The 17170-nt window shown below is 43.1% G+C and overlaps 1 protein-coding gene across 2 annotated transcripts in view; it reads right to left on the bottom strand.

The window, feature by feature from the left end:
- The window catches only part of ABHD12 (abhydrolase domain containing 12, lysophospholipase), an 84952-nt gene that overhangs the window by 17450 nt on the left and 50332 nt on the right, over nt 1-17170 (bottom strand). For both annotated transcript variants that reach the window (XM_060610529.3, XM_060610535.2), the window contains exons 2-3: nt 10357-10481; nt 2286-2391 (exon numbers count right to left, since the gene is read on the bottom strand). In XM_060610529.3, coding sequence (XP_060466512.1) covers nt 2286-2391; nt 10357-10481 — 231 coding nt within the window. The remainder of the gene's footprint in view (nt 1-2285; nt 2392-10356; nt 10482-17170) is intronic.

The following is a 17170-nucleotide window of genomic DNA, read 5'->3' as shown; positions in this document are numbered from 1 at the left end:
CTGGCTCAGTCACCAGGCCTTCACCTGGGCCTTACACAGAATGAGCACTTAATAAATACTAGCCAAGTAACATCATTTTCTCTTATACATACCTATATTTAAAAAAAAATTTTTTTTAATGTTCATACATACCTATATTTTTAAACTGTACACAATTTAACTCACATTGTACTTAAGATAGTTCATGCTATCATGGGTACTAATTCAGCAACACTGATCTTTATGAGCTGGACTAGAAGCCTGGCCATCCTTAAAGCACCCTTTCTAATGCACAACACATTCAAGGGCCTGCTCACAAGGCATCTGGGAGCAGACCCATCTCTGTAGGAGGAGATGCTGCAGGCTGACATGCTGTGTGGATGAACTGGCAATAAGCCTGACTCATCCCACACCTGGCCAGGCAGGTGGGCTCGGTCTCTCTGGCCAGAACTGTCCTCTAGGAAGATGCTCCGGTTAATCTGAAGTCAGTCCACAACAAATACTTTTAATCACAGAGGAGGGTCTGTAAAACATACATTTATTAGCAAGAATGTTTGAAAGTATTAAATGGCCATTTTTTAAAATTTTCTAGCTCTTAAGTTTTAGTATTTAATTTCTAACATTTCTTTGGTTCATTCCAGAGGCTTGCATTTTGGGTGATTCTGACCATAATTATCACTCTCTGGCAATTACAAATCCATGGGATGGAAAGGCACATTTTAAAGGTGCTGGAGAACACCTGGATGGCTCAGTTGGTTACGCGTCCGACTCTTGGTTTTGGCTCAGGTCATGATCTCACAGTTCCATGAGTTTGAGCCCTACATTGGACTCTGCACTGGCAGCATGGAGCCTGCTTGGGATTCTCTCTCTACCCCCACTCTCTCTGCCCCTCCCCCACTCATGCTGTGTCTGTCTCTCTCTAAATAAACTAAAACAAAATTAAATACAAAAAATAAAGGTGCTTGAAGCTGATTCACTTCTGGGAAGCAGCCTACTCCAAACCGCAGGCTCCTAAAGGCCAGGGAAGTTCACAGTCAGAGGGGAGGGACCCTATTTTCCCAGGGCTCTCCTGCCCTCTGCCAGGTAGAGAGTTTATGCCCATAGACAAGCAACTGAGAACAAGCTTACTGCCACCCGAGGGCCCACACAGTCCTCATGAAAACACAGGGTGCAGACGTGGGCAGGCAGCAGGGGCCCAGCAGCACACAGCCTGGCTGTCACTACCCTTGGTCTCACCATTGTTGTCACTAAGTACAACCTTCTTGTGTGACTGCTGTGAGAGCTTTCAGCCTATCAGCACCACAAACACCCCTCCCGCTATATAACTGCCCTACCTGAGGAAGAGGTCCCCACTAACTCCCTGTGTCTCAAAGCACAGACCACACTAACCAGCAGGAGGGCTGACTAATTTCCTCACCAAAGAGCTCTGAGCAAAACACGCCAAGCTTCTGACTGAAGACAGAAGAGCAAAGTGTCCCATGCATACACATTGGTCAGCAAATGCAAGATTAAATTAAACCAGCAATAACAAAAGACTAGTGCCAGCATCAACTCCTAGAACAATAATCTCCCTTCCTATTTTATATTCTTTACCCAGGACCATTAGAAATGCCTGAACTTCCCCACAGCCCACACTGGGAAGCCACCCACAGCATTTTGTTTAGAAGCATCTCACATACACAGCAGTTTTCTGTGACAGCAGAGAGAGACATTATGGCTACTGAAAGGGAAACCCAGCCACATAAAGGGGCAGTGATGCTGAGCTGCTTCTGAGAGAAAAAGGAAAACACCACAGAAAATTAGTCAATTTTAATTTAGTTGTTCAGAAACACCCACTTTTCCACAGCAAAAAAAACATGAAAATAGATTCCAAGGAGTCACAGAGAAGTCACAGAGCTTACATCCAATTTAAATTTGTGGCTCAAAAAAGTAAATATGAGGAAGATAGCAAACACCACCATTATCAACTGCTGGGAGTGCTGCACATGAAAGAAATCCAGCTATCTCCAATGTTTAGATGCTCCCTTCTCTGAGAAGAAAGGGTGCATTTCGAACCTGTGCTCATGATTCCATACTCATACTCTCCTTTTTCCCCCTGGAAATAAAGTTCTCTGCAACAAACAGCCTGGTTCACAAAGCCTTCGCTATTTGAAAATCTCAGAACAGAATTTGGTGCCATCTCATCGTGTTCCATCCATTAGGATCAAATTTAGCCAAGATCTCTGCTTTGGAAACAGGGGAGGGTGAAGATAAAAATGGATGCACAATCGTCTTGGACGACATTGGCCACACTGCCCAGCACTCACCAGACTCCAATGGTCACGTCTTCCTCTGGCTGGAGGTAGTAATTACACGTGTGATTCAAACCTTGATCCTGCGGTTTTTTCAAGTCAATGAAATAGGGAACCCTCACTGTGGGGGGACAAAGAGATGGAAACCAGGATTAGTGGGGGCAGATGGACACACACGCACACACGTGCACACACATACAGCAGAGGCAAAGCTCTTAAGAAGCGCAAAGTCTTTTCCAAAGCAAGAATGCCAGGTGCACAGGGCCCTCCAGCCTCAGATGCAGAGCTGAGAGAGAGGGTGCTGGAATACTGCAAGCACACCTGCACATCCTCCAGCAAAGACGAGGTCTGAGTAGTGATGGTCCTCTGATGGTTGTTCAAGGTGAGAAGATACAAGTGAGGGAACGCAAGATCCCCGAAGAGCCTCAGGGACATTGTGGCCCTGAGAGAGGCTGGAGATGGGGAGGCCAGCCAGGCCTGGCTAAGCCGCAACTGAAGGCTGGAGTCAGGGTGCTGGTGGAAGGGACTGTGGGAAAAGTGACAGGCAGATGGCGTGTTCTGGAGCTGGGGCCACAGCACTCAGTGACCAAGTGATTGTGGGTATGAGTCAGTCAAGTGGGGTCCCAAAGTTTCTAAATCCGTCACTTCATGCCGACAGGCCAGTGGAAGATAAGGTATGGGCGCAGGGAATCCACAGAGTCCATCCAGAGTTGAGTGACGCTGAGTGGAACTGTACAGCAGGAGCCCTAGATTTTATAGGTCGCCTGCCAAGAGGACAGGATTCTGTGGGGCACCCACACTAAGGAAAATCTGGGAGCCTTTAGCTGGAGACCAGTCAAGACCCACTGACCTGGAGGAATGTCCACGAACTACAGGCAGAAGAGCAGGGAAGGAGAGAGATGACATGTATACTGCACAGTCCTACACTGCTATTGTAAAAACAAGCAAGCAACATCACACCACCACCACCCACATGTGCCTTGTAAAGAAATACAGGAAGACACAGACCAGGCTGTTAGTGAAGAGTGTGTGTGTGTGCACATGAGCACATGCACAGGGCAGATAGGGGATATTTAATTTTTCCTTTATATACTGTTGTATTTTACTTCTTGTGGCGAACACAATTTTTAAAGATATATTTAGTTAAAAATTGAAACACTTAAAAAAAACCCAAAACCTTAAGGTGCAACTTACTTTATAAAATGGCAACTCCCAAAAGGGGTAGCAACAAAGAGCAGGATGGTACTGACTAGCCAATCCCACCTTGCATAAGGGAGTCACATACCTCTGTACAGTTTTCTTTGGTGAAGAGAGTAGTTTCATCACATAACTGCATATATCCACATGGTACAAAAGTCAAACATGCTCATCTCCTGTTATCATCCCATTTGTGAGCCACAACCATTGATCTTCCACCTCAGGGCCTTTGCACTTGCTGTCCTCACAACCTGAGTGCTCTCCTGCCACATACCTGCACATCTAGCTCTCACTTCTTCAAATGCCCACTGCAGCTCACTACACATTTGCTGAAGAAATGAAATACCCCCTCGGGAGGACATGGGGGTACACACAAGCTCCTTCCCCAGAAATGCCCTGAGAATTTCACACCATGCAAGGAGACAAATCCACTCACCAAGGCTGCTGCCTGTACCTCCAGTTTCTTAACCCATCTCTTCCCTAAGAAGCAGCCTAAATTTTTTCAACTTTAATCATTCCTTTCTCTCAAAAGAAGAATGCCCATCAAAGGAGGTAGCATCACACTTCCTGGTGTTCCCACCATGCCAGCCCTGCACTGTGCATACCCTCCTGTAGTGCTTCCTGTGATGTGCATACCACCACTTCCATTTTATGGCTCTTGTTAAGTCACCAGCTCACATATCACAGAACTGAGACTTGCACCCAGGCAGTCTGGCTCCATAGCCCACACTCTTAGCTAATCAGATGGGAAGGAAGAAGGGAAATGGCTCTGATACAGACTGGCCCTACTGTCCTTTCTAGGAGTTGATTAGTGCCCCCCCAAAGAGATACACTGAAGTCCCAACCCCCAGCCCATCAGAATGTGACTTTATTTGGAAATAGGGTCTTTACAGAGATAATTAAGCTAAAGTGAGATCATGAGGTGGACCCTGATCCAGTGTAAGTGGTGTCCTCATCAAAAAGGAAAATTGGGACACTGACACAGACAAGGACAGAGGAAGACAGTGTAAAGACACCAGGAGGAGGCAGCCGCATGACCACAGAGGCAGCTACAAGCCGAGGAACACCACGGACTACCAGCCACCACCAAAGGCTAGGAGGAGGCACAGAAGGACTGTGCCCAGAGTCTCAGGGAGCATAGGCCTGTGACATATTGATTTCAGGCTTCCAGGCTCTAGAACTGGGAGAGAATAAAATTCTGTTGTTTTAAGCCAGCCAGTTTGTGGTTATTTGTTACATCTGCGCCCAAGGATGAATGTGGCCATGCTCTGGAGCTCAGATCTTACTCTGGCAATGGGACTCAGAGAAGCCTCCCTACCAGAAGGCCCTTGGAAAGGACCTCTCTTTCTTGTGCTATTTCAGACACAGGTACCCACTCCTTCAATCTCCATTCTGGGACTTTGTTCCATGTTGTGGAAACTGAAGGCTGCAGCTTATTGGGCCAGTTCATCATCTGACAACTGTGAAGTGAAATGACTTCCTCAATAAAACTCTGAAAGCTGGAACCTGGTGCCCACTGTCCATTCCACACCCAGTCTGTCTTAATTCCACTCCTGAGGCTGGAATTACCCACCCTCCCCCTCCCACGCCAAGCAGAAAGTGGGTGTCATCAAGGACTGAGGGCACTTGGCTTCCACTGGCTCAGCTCTCAGACCTCAGGCTGGTTCTGTGTCGGAAGAGAAGGCGGCTAAGCTACTTACAAACTTCCCCAGTGCTCTGAGAGGACCCCCTACCTGTGAAAAGTGTTTAATGAGGATTAGCAGCTAATCCCAAAAGCTTCTAGGCCTGAGAAATCTAGGAACTGAGAAGCCAAATTCTACTCCAGGAGGACCTCATTCCACAAAACTTATCTTCCAGTTCACCTTTATTTCTGTTTTAGAAATATCCATGAAAAAGGAGGCAGTGAATGCACCAAGTCCAGCAAATGCCACCTGTAAACCTCTCTGGAATGAAGGTCCCTGGTCAGTCCGGGGTGTCAGAGAGCTCCAGAGACAGTAAGTGGCCAGAGGAACCACTGGGAACTACTGGTCTGAGTCAGCAGAAACTCCACAAAGGGCCAGGTCAAGTGGTGCAAGGAGGAGGGTTGTGGGATCTGCCCAGGCCAGAACACACCTCACTCCTCGTGTCCAGGAACAAATGAGTACCAGGACCCTTTGACCTCCTGTGTGATCACATCCCTTGGCCATATGACCCTCAGAGATCCTGCTTCTTCCATAGGGTTGAGTCAGGGCACAGCACAGGGCCCATTGGCAGTGCACAAGGGTGTGGCAGGGGCAGGAGTGAGGAGTCTGGGACAGGGACAGGGACAGTGACTGAGCTCCTCATGGCTATGGATGTAAGTTCGCCCTCACATACAGCTTAACTGCACAGCCCAGGAACCCAAAACACAGGCCGCTGTGTCCACAGGCCGGCAGGGCCCAACCAGCTGCTTCAACCCTTCCTTCCCATTTTGCATTATCTGCCCCCTGGCCACACTGTCACTTATCAGCAACCACCTACCAATGCTCATGATCCCGCACAAATGGTGCTCAGTGAATAACCAGTGAGTACATAAATGAACAGAAAACAACCTCATCTATTATCCCTTCTTTAGCCCATCTGGAAAATATGTGATAGGGTGAGAGGCTACGGTTGCTTAGCCATAATGGACATTTTTCACTGCCTGACATTTTAAATATTGGGGCTACCTTTCATCCCAGTCACTGATGCACTGGAAGAGTGCTAACAAGGTGCTAACAAGGGGAGGGCCAGAGGGTCCTGGGTTTTATCAAATTTTAACTACATGATGTGGGCTGTAGGGGCTTCCCTAATAAGAAAAGGGGTAAGAAAGGAAAATAGTATGGAGGTTCCCCAAAAAATTAAAAATAGAACTATCCTATGATTATACTGTGTGGATATTTACCCCCAAAATACAAAACCATTAATTCAAAAAAATATATGCATTCCCATGTTTATTACAGCATTATTTACAATTGCCAGATTATGGAAGCAGCTCAAGTGTCCACAGATAGACGAATGAATAAGGACAATGTAGCGTGTGTGTGACACACATACACACACACCTATTACTCAGTCATAAAAAAAAAGGGCCATAGCTTCCCATTGTGACAACATGGATAGATCTACAGTGTATTATGCCAAGTGAAATAATCAGAGAAAGACAAATACCATATGATTCCATTCATATGTGGAATCTAAAACAAAAACAAAAACAAATGAATAAACAAGCAAAAAGCAGAATCAGACCTACAAACACAGAGAACAAACTGATGGTTGCCAGAGAGAAGTGTTGGCGGGGGAGCAGGGAGGGGGGGACGATGGGCAAAATAGGAGAAGGGGAGTGGGAGGTACAGGATTCCAGTTCTGCAGTAAGTTAGTCACAGGGATGAAAGGCACAGCATAAGGAATAGTCAATAATACTGTAATCATGTTTATGATATACTCGTGGTAAGCACAGCCTAATTTTTAAACTTATCCAGTCACTATGCTGTATACCTGAAACTAATGTAACATTGTTTGTCAACTACACTCAAATAAAAAAAAATTTAAAAGAAAGACAGCTATCAAGGGTTAACAGGGACTGCTAAGAGGAAGGAAAAAGAGGAAGCTTAAGAATTATTGTCCCAGAGAATGTTAAAGCAAGTTGGCTGCCTTCTGCTTTAAAAACAAATATATAATTTATATATCTAACCTATTTCCAAAAAAAGGCCCAAGGTAATGTGCAGAGGAGCAGTTCTGTGCAGGCCTCTGAACTGAAACATTCCTTTCACCAAGAGATAGTTCTAGATCTGAGGGGAAAAGAACTGCAGAGAAGATAGCTAGATTTCATTACACAGCCATAAAAAATGATGAGATCTTGCCATTTTGAGACAACACAGATGGTATATGCTAAGTGAAATAAATCAGACAGAGAAAGAGAGATACCATATGATTTCACTTACACGTGGAATCTATAAAACAAATGGAATCTACAAAACAAAAGAACAAACAAACAAAAAAACTAAAACCAGACCCACAAATACAGAGAACAAACTGGTGGTTGCCAGAGGGCAAAATAGGGGAAGGGGATGAAGAGGTACAAACTTCTAGTTAAATACATATATCATGAAGATAAAAAGTACAGCACAGGGAATACAGTCTATAATATTGTAGCAAATTAGTATACTGACAGATGGTAACTACATTTATTGTGAGGAGCCCGAGTAATGCATATAATTGTTGAAGCTCTGTGTTATACACCTGAAACTAATGTAATACTATATGCCAACTATACTTCAGTTTAACAACAAAAAAGTTATCTAGACTTCAAGACCACAAATACCGGGTATCACCCAACCACTGAGATGGAATCATACTTTTGAACCTGAGTATGAAAAGCACATATATTTATATTTATGTGTAGAGACTCAGACAAAAGAGACCAGCAGGAAATATATAAGCAACGAAGTTAACAATTTTCTCAGAATGATTTTCTTTTTCTTCTTTACTACCATTCAGGGCTTTGCAGTTAATTTTGTTTTTGGAATGATCATATATTTTTTGCTTATGAAATATATTCAAAGTAGAATAATGCCTGAAACCATAGGAGCTAAGCTTTTTCTAAAGCTTATTTATCTGATTTATGAATTTGATTTCAGATAGATTTGGTGTGAAGTTAAGAATATATTCTTGAGGTGCCTGGGTGGCTCAGTCGGTTGAGTGTCCAACTCTAATTTCGGCTTAGGTCATGATCTCAGGGTCATGGGATGGAGCTCTGTGTCAAGGCTCTGTGCAGATCATGGAGGCTGCTTAAGATTCACTCTCTCTCCCTCTGCCCCTCTCCCCACTCACATGCTCACTCTCTCTCTAAAATAAAAATTAAAAAATATATATATATTCTTTAATCAGGTTCTGAGGCCCAAAAGACTGTTAGATTTCCTTTAGTGTCCAAATTGAAATCCACAGGATCATGATTCACATTTCGAGGAGACAAAAATGGAGGTGCTACTCCAACATGCTAGCCCTCCAGCACTGTGGGGTGAAACTTCCAAAACACTGCAGGGCTACACTCGAGACCCCCACAATCCCACAGAGGAGGTGACCTCACTACCATGCAGCAGACATGTGGAAGGAAAGGGTAAGAGACCAGCATCTCCTTGTGGAGGTGCAGAGGACTGGCCTACGAGAACCCCAAAGTTCTGTTCCTGTGGAACATCCTGCTATTTCATTAGGAAACCAACCAAGCAACATTTGTGGGCTGTATCTAAAACAGCCCAAATAACTGATTTAAAGAAAATCAATTCAATTCAAATTATTTGCTGGGACCCCACCATGTGGCAAAGGCACCTGCCCAAAGCACCCAGAGGCTTACAGAGTTGGAAAAGCCATTCAATCCTAAGATCTGCCATCAGGGAATATGCAGCCCTATAACTTCATGTTTACATGTAAACTCAAACTCTCTTCTGTGCTGGACCAACTGTGGACATTTAAGAGTTAAAGTCAGAAAAATCAAAGCTCCCTTGATTTTACTATGTTGTTAGTTCTTTTTAAGTTTGTGTTTCTCACACTGGCAAAAACTTAGACAAGATAAATTCCTAGAAACTCAGCTAAGTTTGTTAGAAAAATCAAATGCCTCTTGGCATACAAGTATTTTACACTTATTTTAAGATACCAAGTAAAAAACTTACTTTAGATTTACAAAGTATTAAACATTGACCTTACTATTTCTCTTCCTCCTCCTACTGTTCCTCTTTAGAGCAGAAATGCCCTTTTAGCAGTGACTTCCAAGTTCCTGCGATTAAATCCATTATAGGCTTAACAACCCTGAACTCGTACGCCCAGGCACCTGCAGAGCTACTATAGACGACAGTTCTGGAGTCCTGACACACCTGCCCCCAGTGCCACCCCACTCTCTGAACTTGTCTCAGGCCACAGTCACACAAGAGCCATCTCAACGCCTCCTGCCTGTCCTCCTCCTCATCTTCATGAGCTTCCTCCTCCCTCCACTCTACCAGCAACCCTGCTGCCTCCTCCCACGACATCAGCCCCAGCTTCTCAGCCTCTCCTCCCAAACACACATGGTTTAAACCCACTCTTTGCAAACCAACATAGCTAAAAGCATGCACAGAGCCTGCCTTGACTGGTTTGTGCCACCTACACCTGAGCTGAAGGCCAGCACTTACAGAGCACCTGCTGTGTACCAAGCACCAAGTTCTATCCTCAAATTCTAACACCCACAGACCCAACCTCTTCCTTCCTAGCCTCATCTTCTAGGTGTAAAATGATGCTCCTGGAGAGGATTATTCCCAGGATTATGTACTTGGGAGCCCTCTGCCTTCTGTTTCCTAAACTTGATACTTCTGGACCTTTCTCCTCCCACTTGCACAAAAGTAAATACACAGCATGAATAAAAACCACGCAAGATCCAAGTTAACTCAAGGAGACTACACAGCACCCATAAAGTCAGCATATAATTCCATAGAAACCAAAGCATGTCAGGCTAATTTTTGTGTTTTTTTTTTTTCCAGAAAAAGTCCTAATTATTTTTTTAAGGTGGTCATCTTTAAGTGGTCATCTTTTCCAAGGACAGTTAACCTCCTAGACTGCACAAGGGGCAAAGCATCTCCAACACAACAGCTTCAGAAGACTCTCCACATTGTTAACACTTTCATCCACTTCAGCTAAAGAAAGACCTCTGCCCGTGCAGAAGTCACCTGTGTACACAGATACCAGCCCTGGAGAGTAATTCAGTCACTATAGCAGCCTGTGACTGGGAAGGGGCACAGGGAACTTTCTGGGTAATAGAAATGTTTCTATTTCTCGATCTGGGTGGTAGATATGCAAATATATAAATCATCATGCAAATGAACCCTTACTAAAATTAAAGGCAAAGTGGGCACGTGGTACTTACCAAAATTCAAGAAAATCAGTTTGGCCTGTATTCCAGGACATAGTTTGATGAGAAATGGAATGGCAACATACAACCCCAGAACACAGAGAAGAATCTTCCTCAGTCGGAACCACAGGCCCTTTCTCCTGTAAGAGAACAGCAGTTAACAGGTCAAAGACAGCAGGTGCAGAGGCGCCTGGGTGGCGCAGTCGGTTAAGCGTCCGACTTCAGCCAGGTCACGATCTCGCGGTCCGTGAGTTCGAGCCCCGCGTCAGGCTCTGGGCTGATGGCTCGGAGCCTGGAGCCTGTTTCTGATTCTGTGTCTCCCTCTCTCTCTGCCCCTCCCCTGTTCATGCTCTGTCTCTCTCTGTCCCAAAAAATAAATAAAAAACGTTGAAAAAAAAAAAAAAAAGACAGCAGGTGCAATTTTGCTGTTTATTAACAGCTTTATCAAAATCACTAACTAAAATCCACACGTAGCTTTCCACACAAGAATTTTGCCAGTAAGAAGACTAGCCTCCCACCTGCTTTTGTTAAAATAATCATTTTAGACAGTCTTTCAATCTGAGCTTAGAACTCTATTGCAGAGAGATGGGGAGGGTATTTTCTCCGGAAAGCCAAAGAAAGGTCCTGATGATTTCCTATGCTTGTCCTGGGATCAGAATACAGCACAGACATCAGATCCTTAGCAAGTGCCAAACCTGAAGTCCAGCTTGTGGACATTCTTAAAGGATCTTGCAGAGCACCCTTGGGAACTGCTGTTCTTACAAACCAAGTCCAAACCTTAGTGGGGCTGTTTATCTCTGGACTGTTACCAAAATAACTATGTAAGGTGGTTTTAAATATATACCTGGAACTGCTGACACATGCAGTAACACAGATGCATCTCAAAAGCATTCTGCTAAATTAAATAAGACAGACACAAAAGACTACATTCTGTATAATTCCATTTGTCTAAAATTCTAGAAGGGAGAGGTACCTAGCTGGCTCAGTCAGAACAGTGTGGGACTCTTGATCTAGTAGGGGTCATGAGTTCAAGCCCCATGCTGGGTATAGAGATTGCTTAAAAAAACATTCTAGGGGTGCCTGAGTGGCTCAATAAGCATCCAACTCTTGATTTTGGCTCAGGTCATAATCTTGTGGTTCATGGGTTCGAGCCCTGCATTGGGCTCTGCACTGGCAGTGTGAAGCCTGCTTGGGATTCTCTCTCCCTCTTCTCTGCCCCTCCCCCTCCCCCACTAGTACTCACTTTCTCTCCCTCTCAATAAATAAACTTTAAAACAATTCTAGAAGAGGCATAACTATAGGGACAGAAAAACAGAACAGTGGTAGCTGGAAGGTAGAGGGAGATTGCAAGGGGCCCAGGGAACTTTTAGAGTGATTGAAATAATTTTATCTTGATTGTGGTTACACATCTGTATGTGTAAATAATATCTCAATAAAGCTGATGACAAACATGCATATCTGATAATAAAATTCATTCACTCATTCAACTGGTTTAATCAATGCTATTACTGAGTACCTAGCACTCTTTGGGCAGTAGATACTAAGGGCAGCAAAGGAGGGCATCTATATCCATGCTGCACTCCCAGCTCAGCTGGACAGACACAGAGATCTGAGACAGGCACCTGGTGCAAGGTGATCCAACCCAGTCTGGGCTGCCACTGGGCCACTGGGAGGAAACACTTAAGTTAGGAATATTGGAATTAACTAGATCATATGGAAGAACAGTTTAAATGGCGTCTTAAATTCCATTCACAATCTGTCCTTTCAGTGATGACGGGTGTACAACATTGTGGTTAAAGGTGCTGGCTCTAAAGTCAGATGATCTAGTCCAACATCCAACCTAGCACTTAATAGCTGTGCAATCTTGGACAAATTATTTAACATCTCTGAACTGTGGTTTCCTCCCTGCACAAAAGGCATAAAAATGGTACCTCCTTCATGAGGCTCCTGGAAGGATTACACAATAATACATGTAGATTGCATACCTGAGTCCCAGGTCCACAATATAGCTAAGCTGTTATCACCATCTTCTTATTCTCATTAAAGGAAAGAACATAGTGGGCATAGTTAAGGACCCTGAAAAGGAAGGTTGGGCACAATGTGAGAGGTCCAAAGAGGCCAAGAAGAATTCAGACTTCATTCTGAGAGAAAATGGAGAGCCCATAACAAAGAAAATAGCCTGCAATCAAATGCACAGCCATCAAACACCAGATGCAAAGCTCACGCTTGTGTCCTCTGCTTCAGCCACATTGGCGATTCCTATGTCCCTCACACAATTTGTTCACTCAGCCTCCAGAGCCTGCATAAATCTGCTCAACTGTAAGGTATTCAAGTAGCTCATAATTTTATGTCCTCAGTGAAAGGAAAGCATATGCCCACACAAAGACTTGATAAAAAAAACATTCACAGAAGTTTTACTCAAAACAACCACTGAAATAATGCAAATGTCTATCAACGGGTGAATGGATAAACAAACCATAGTTTGTTCTTAGAATGGAACACTACACACACAATAAAAGGAGCTAACTATTGATAACATGCAACCATGGATGAATCTCAAAATAATTATACTGAGTGAAAGAAGCCCAACAATATTGCCCAGGACACTAGCAGACTGCTGTTTTGATATATCAGTTCACCTAAAAAAGTATTCCTATTCATTAGTAAAATCAACATTGTATTTTCTGTGCTATTTCAGGGTGGTTCTTCTTCATAGATGGTGGCTTTTCATCTTCCTCATATTTTGGAATAGTTTATATAAGATGGAAACTGTTCCTTATAAAGTTAAAAGAATTTATCAAGAAGAAATAAGGATGATATAAACAATGGGGAAAAGATATAATTTACTTCATCTCTTTACTTAAGTAATTATTACCTACTTCTTGTGACAATTTTGTTAATTTTCTCAGAAATTCCTTTAGTTGCAACCCTTACTTATTGCTGGTAGTATTGCTATTAATGTACTTACCCTTGCTAGAAGCATTCCTTGTTCTTGATTACTGACAAGAATGAACATTTCCCACACAGCTGAAGAAAGCATCACCTTCATTTAGCACCTGCACGTGACCTGGTGTAATCACGGAGGTCCACCTTTCTCTATGCTGCACCCATCCTCATGAAGAGGAAAAATTTTTGCCATAGCTTGAACAATGATTCAGTATACATGTCTTTAGAGGTTACTCATATTATCAGTACCATAAACAGATAACCAGAAGCACTTGTCAAGAAATAGAAAGGAGCTGTAGAAACGAATATAATGAAGAGACTTAGGATATAGCCCATCAGGGGAGCCTGAGTGGCTCAGTCAGCTAAGTGTCTGACTCTTGATTTCATCTCAGGTTGTGATCCCAGTGTCATGGGATTGAGCCACGCATCCAGCTTGGCACTGAGCATGGAGCCTGCTTGGGATTCCCCCCACCCCTTGCCTCTCTTCCCCACTCATGCTCTCTCTCACTCTCTCAAATAAAATAAAATTTAAAAAAAGGATATAGCCCATCAGTTACATTCTTGGGCATTTATTCCAAAGAAATGAAGACTTAATTTCATGCAGGAACTTGTACATGTATGTTTATAGCAGCTCTATTCATAATAGCCCCAACTCAGATGTCTTTCAAGAAGTGAATGGATAAACAAACTGTCCATACTGGCCATGGAATACTACATAGCCATAAAAAGGAACGAACTATTGATTGTGCAACAACTTGGATGAACCTGGGAATTATACTGAGCTTAAAAAGTCAATCAATCCCAAAAGGTGACATTTTGTAAGTTCATTTATAAAAATGTTCTTGAAATGACAAAGTGATAGAGATGGAGACAAGACTAGTGGTTGCCTGGGTTTAGGGAGGGGAGGGAGAGGGTGAGGGTGGCAATAAAGGGTAGTGCAAAGGAGCCTGGTTGGGTGGGTGGGGGTACAGATTAGTACCTTGATGTGACAGTGGTTCCACAAAGCTACACATGTAATGAGACTGGACAGCATTACACACACACACACACACACCCCTACACACACACACGAGTGTATTTTTAACTGGTGGAATCTGAATAAGCTCTTGGATTGCATCGATGGCAATCTCCTTAGGCTGATTTTGTACTATGGTTGTGTTATGTTACATCAAATTGAAGAAGGCTGGTGGATGGGAACAGTGGACACCATTGTACATTTCAGTACAATTTCTATGAATCTATAATTATTTCAAAATAAAAAAAAAGGAAAGTAACACAAAATCTAAAAGACAGAAAGTACAATATAAGTAATCATTAATAAATCTGACCAATCTGCTGGACTTCATGTTACCTCAATCTGTCCAATATTAGCCCCATTTTCACAGAGCACAAAGCAAGTCCCAAGGATTTGAGTAACTTGCCTCCGGACAAGAAGCCTAGCAAAGTGTGTGGGGGCAGGCCATGCTGACATCCCCATGTTCTTCCAGGACTACTGAGGATCCCCCATTCCTTCATCCTGGCCTCTCCTTCTGGAGAAGCAGCCCAAACCAGAGGTAAGAGGCCCAGAGTACCCAATGTGCAATCTGGGATTTTCTCCCAACTAAAGATAGATGTTTCTGACAGGGGACTTTTTAACAAATTATTCTAGAAAAGAAAAATTTGTGCAATTTACACCTTTCTGCTGCCTCCTTAGAAGGGTAGATCCTGAAGCAAGACTTGGCTGGACTGGTTGGTAAGGACGTGAGAGGGAGCCAAGACCTGTACCTAAGAGGGAGCGCGGGATGGAAAAAGGCCACAGAAAGGCCAAGGGGTCTGGGCAAGCAAGCCAGGAGCCCAAGGGGAAATGGGGAGGCTGCAGGCTGATGTTCAGCTGGTTCCAGCGTGGTCCTGGTGATCAATAGAACACACAGCAGTGAGCCCAGAAATAGAGCCACATAAATACAGTTAACTGATCTTTGAAAGTAATACAATGGGAAATAAAGAGTCTGGTCTACAGATGGTGCTATAATAAGTGGATATCCACATGATAAAAAAGGAATCTAGACATAGACTTATACCCTTCACAAAAATGAACTCATAATGGCTCATAGAGCTACATGTATAATGTGAAGCTATCAAATTCCTACAAGATGGCAGAAGAAAACATAAGTGACCTGGGGTGGGGGGGGGGGGGAGTGGTGGTGGTGGTGAAGACTTCTTAGATACCACCTCAAAGGTACAATCCACTAAAGAAATAACTGATAAGTTACACTTTATTCAAATTAAAAACTTCTGCTCTGCCTATGACAGTATTAAGAGAATGACAAGAGAAGCTACAGACTGGGAGAAAATATTTGCAAAAGACACATCTGATAAAAGACTACTGTATAAAATACACAAAGGATTTTCTTAATTAATTTATTTTTTAATTTATATCCAAGTCAGTTAGCATATAATGCAACAATGGTTTCAGGAGTAGATTCCTTAACACCCCTTACCCATTTATCCCAGCACCCCTCCAGCAACCCTCTGTTTCTCTAAGAAACTCTTTTAAAGTTTCTTATGTTTTGTCCCCTTCCCTGTTTCTATATTACTTTTGCTTCCCTTCCCTTATGTTCATCTGCTTTGTATCTTAAATCCCTCATATGAATGAAGTCATATCATATTTGTCTTTCTCTAATTTTGCTTAGCATAATACCCTCTAGTTCCATCCACATAGTTGCAAATGGCAAGATTTCATTCTTTTTGATTGCCAAGTAATACTCCATTGTATATATATGTATATACACCACATCTTCATCCATCGATGGATATCTGGGCTCTTTCCATACTTTGGCTATTGTTGATAGCGTGGCTATAAACATTGGGGTGAATGTGCCCCTTTGAAACAGCATACCTGCATCCCTTGGATAGACACCTACTAGTGCAATTGCTGGGTTGTAGGGTAGTTCTATTTTTATTTTTTTGAGGAACCTCCATATGGTATTCTAGAGTGGCTGCACCAACTTGCATTCCCCTCATCAGTGCAAAAGAGATCCTCTTTGTCTGCATCCTTGTCAACATCTGTTGTTGCCTGAGTAGTTAATGTTAGCCATTCTGACAGGTGTGAGGTGGTATCTCATTGTGGTTTTGATTTGTATTTTCCTGATGATGAATGATGTTGAGCATTTTTTCATGTGTTGGTTGGCCATCTGGCTGTCTTCTTTAGAACAGTGTCTATTCATGTCTTTTGCCCATTTCTTCACTGGATTGTTTTTGGGGTGTTGAGTTTGATAAGTTCTTTATAGATTTTGGATACTAACCCTTTATCTGATATGTCATTTGAAAGTATCTTCTCCTATTCTGTTGGTTGCCTTTTAGTTTTGCTGATTGTTTCCTTCACTGTGTAGAAGATTTTCATTCTGATGAGGTCCCAATAGTTCATTTTTGCTTTTGTTTCCCTTGCCTCTGGAGACATGTTGAATAAGAAGTTGCTGCAGCCAAAGTCAAAGAGGTTTTTTCCTGCTTTCTCCTCAAGGATTTTGATGGCTTCCTGTCTTACATTTAGGTCTTTCATCCATTTTGAGTTTATTTTTATGTACGGTGTAAGAAAGTGGTCCAAGTTCATTTTTCTGCATGTCGCTGTCTAGTTTTCCCAGCACCATTTGCTGAAGAGACTGTCTTTATTCCATTGGATATTCTTTCCTGCTTTGTCAAAGATTAGTTGGCCATATATTTTGGGTTCATTTCTGGGTTCGTTCTCTATTCTGTTCCGTTGATCTGAGTGTCTTTTCTTGTGCCAGTGCCATACTGTCTTGATGATTACAGCTTTGTAATACAGCTTGAAGTCTGGGATTGTGATGCCTCCTGCTTTGGTTTTCTTTTTCAAGATTGCTTTGGCTATTCGGGGTCTTTTCTGGTTCTA

The sequence above is a fragment of the Panthera onca genome, chromosome A3 (genome assembly GCF_046562875.1).
Source record: "Panthera onca isolate mPanOnc1 chromosome A3, mPanOnc1 haplotype 2, whole genome shotgun sequence".
In the NCBI taxonomy this organism is placed as follows: Eukaryota; Metazoa; Chordata; class Mammalia; order Carnivora; family Felidae; genus Panthera; species Panthera onca.
The sequence above is the reverse complement of the archived record's forward strand: the minus strand, read 5'-3'. Positions and strand labels throughout refer to the sequence as shown.